The 2,249-nt window shown below is 56.6% G+C and overlaps 1 protein-coding gene across 1 annotated transcript in view; it reads left to right on the top strand.

Annotated features, from left to right (window-relative positions):
* Positions 1-1,450: 1,450 nt before the first annotated feature.
* Positions 1,451-2,249, top strand: part of VDBG_09490 (conserved hypothetical protein) — a gene marked incomplete at both ends in the record, with an annotated part of 2,624 nt that continues 1,825 nt past the window's right edge. The window contains one exon of the mRNA XM_003000249.1: positions 1,451-2,146. Coding sequence (XP_003000295.1) covers positions 1,451-2,146 — 696 coding nt within the window. The remainder of the gene's footprint in view (positions 2,147-2,249) is intronic.

The raw sequence follows: 2,249 nt of genomic DNA on the forward strand, positions 1-2,249 counted from the left end.
CGAAGCAAAAGGCAGAGAGTCGAGTCGCGCCACGGCACCAAATGCCTCGCAGGGAAGATCAAGAGGAGAGAAAGTGCTATCAGGATCATTCCGACGGCGAAGCCATGAGAGAGTCGAGTGGTCTGAGGAGGGTCAGGCCGAGATGGGCGGCTGACGATGTTTGCAGCAGAGGAGCCCTGTCCGGTGCGGCCGAAGCTGTGGTGGATCGCTGTAGGCACCAACGTTGGGATCAGCCCGAGCGATCACGTTCCACCGCCTCGGCACCTGATGGTGGTGCCCCCACCCCACAGGGTCGCATCCACATCACGTGAAAGACCCCTTGCATGTCGAGTTGTGAGTGTGTTGTTGCATGGTGGCCGTTTCTCGTAATGTATCTTATTGCTATGGATTGTAATGGGGTTTCGTCGTCGAATGTGAAGTGATGCAACCCTCTACTATGGTCCATGATCCATGATTCGTCCCCCAATCTGGTCCCTTGGCAGTCATTATCATCAACATCGGAATCCCTTGCCCCGTTCTTCAAGTCAGCTACGACTGATTTTCACGAGCTGTTGCTATGCGAGCCGAGGATGTGGTGGAGTTTTTGTGCACGATCTACCTGCTTCTTGGCGTATTCTGCCCAGTGTGGTGCTTGAACTTGGTGAGATTCTCGCATACCATGGCCTTGGAAACGTCCTGCTTGGCGGCCCCACCAGTCGTGAGCTGGAGGCAGTCGCAGCACTTCCAAGACAGTGTGACAACATCCAAGGGCGTGCAGTTGTGGCACATGGCGTGGTTGCATAGGACTTCGTGGCATGTCGTGCCGTTGCAGAGGCTACGGTTGTTCATTTTGGGGGATTTTCGAGTTGCGTGTGATCTGACTAATTTGATCATGTCTGTCTGGTTGGCCTGAGTATGATCGAAACTTGGGAGAATATCACGCATCTTTAAAGAGGATCAAGGGATGTGCCAATTCACTGTAACTCCTAAATTCACCACGCTCGAGAACGTGGATTAAGAGTGACTGTCTACCTAGTCTGAAGTTGGCATTGGCTTAGAGCTAGAGCACATATTTTTACTGCAAAGAGCCCCTAACAGTCCTTGTAAAACCAAGCACAACCTACCTTCTACTTAGTAGGTAGATAAATAAGTCGAACCACCTACTTCATTCACTGCCAGGAACGCAACCCTATCGTCGCTTGATCCCGGTATTCATCAGTCAATCGTCGTTCCTGAGCAGCACTTGGCCCGTGCGCTGACGTCACATCCCCTCCAAGGCAGCAGCGCACCCTAACACTCCTGCCACTCTGGTCTGCCCCTCGCCTGCCCCTCTCCTGCCCCTCCACCCCTCCCTCAGTGCCGTGTCAACCCAACTCTATCCGGCTACCGTACCACCCGGAAATACCCCCCGTGTCTCGCCAAGTCTCCCAACATCTCCCTCCTCAGATCCTCTCGAGAGATCAGTTTCATCATGTCGTCACGCGGGGTTCCGGAGGTTCTCATGAAGAAGGTCGACGAGTACGTCGACTCGCTCGCTCCACAGATCGAACCCCGCATCACGGCCGAGCTCGAGACATTCCAACAAAAGACCATCGACAGCCTCGAGACACAAGTCGTCGACGCCTTTCGTTCCCTCTTCAACACGGACAAGAACAGCTCCGGTGACGCTTCGAGGGGATTCAGCCTCAATAACTCTGCGCCCGATGCCTACGGCGGCCAGTCGCTACCCTTTGCCGATGAGATTGCCAGCCTGACGCGCGGGTTTAGCAAGATTACGGATGAGGCGAGCGATGATCTCCGTGACATTTTTAACCTTACCGAAGGCGGCGGCGGCGGCGGCGGCGGCGGTGACACCCGTTCGCGTGGTGGCCCCGGCGGCAACAGCTCCTCGTCTGGCGCCAGGGGCTTCCTCTCCGCAGCCTTTGACATAGTCCAAGACCAGCTCGACAACAACAACAAAAGCTCCTCCGGTGGCCAGGGGTTCAAGCTCGACGGCCTCCTCGGCGTTCTCAGTGACACAGTCAAGGACGCCTCGCGCAACCCCGAGGAGAAGGCCCGCCTCATCAGCCCCGAGATCAAGGAGAAGGTCGGCCTCAAGCTGCGGGAGCAGCACGCGCCCATCGCCGCCCAATTTACGCGCCTCGGCCTCGAGCACATCAAGACCTGGGTGCGCCGGTAACCCGAGAACGCGAGACTTCGGGGGAGGGCGTCGAGGGGGAGAATTGAAGACCAGGTCAAGGATCTCGGCCAAGGGCCTCGGTGGCCTCTTT

The sequence above is a fragment of the Verticillium alfalfae genome, genomic scaffold, assembly GCF_000150825.1.
Source record: "Verticillium alfalfae VaMs.102 supercont1.15 genomic scaffold, whole genome shotgun sequence".
NCBI classification, from domain to species: domain Eukaryota; kingdom Fungi; phylum Ascomycota; class Sordariomycetes; order Glomerellales; family Plectosphaerellaceae; genus Verticillium; species Verticillium alfalfae.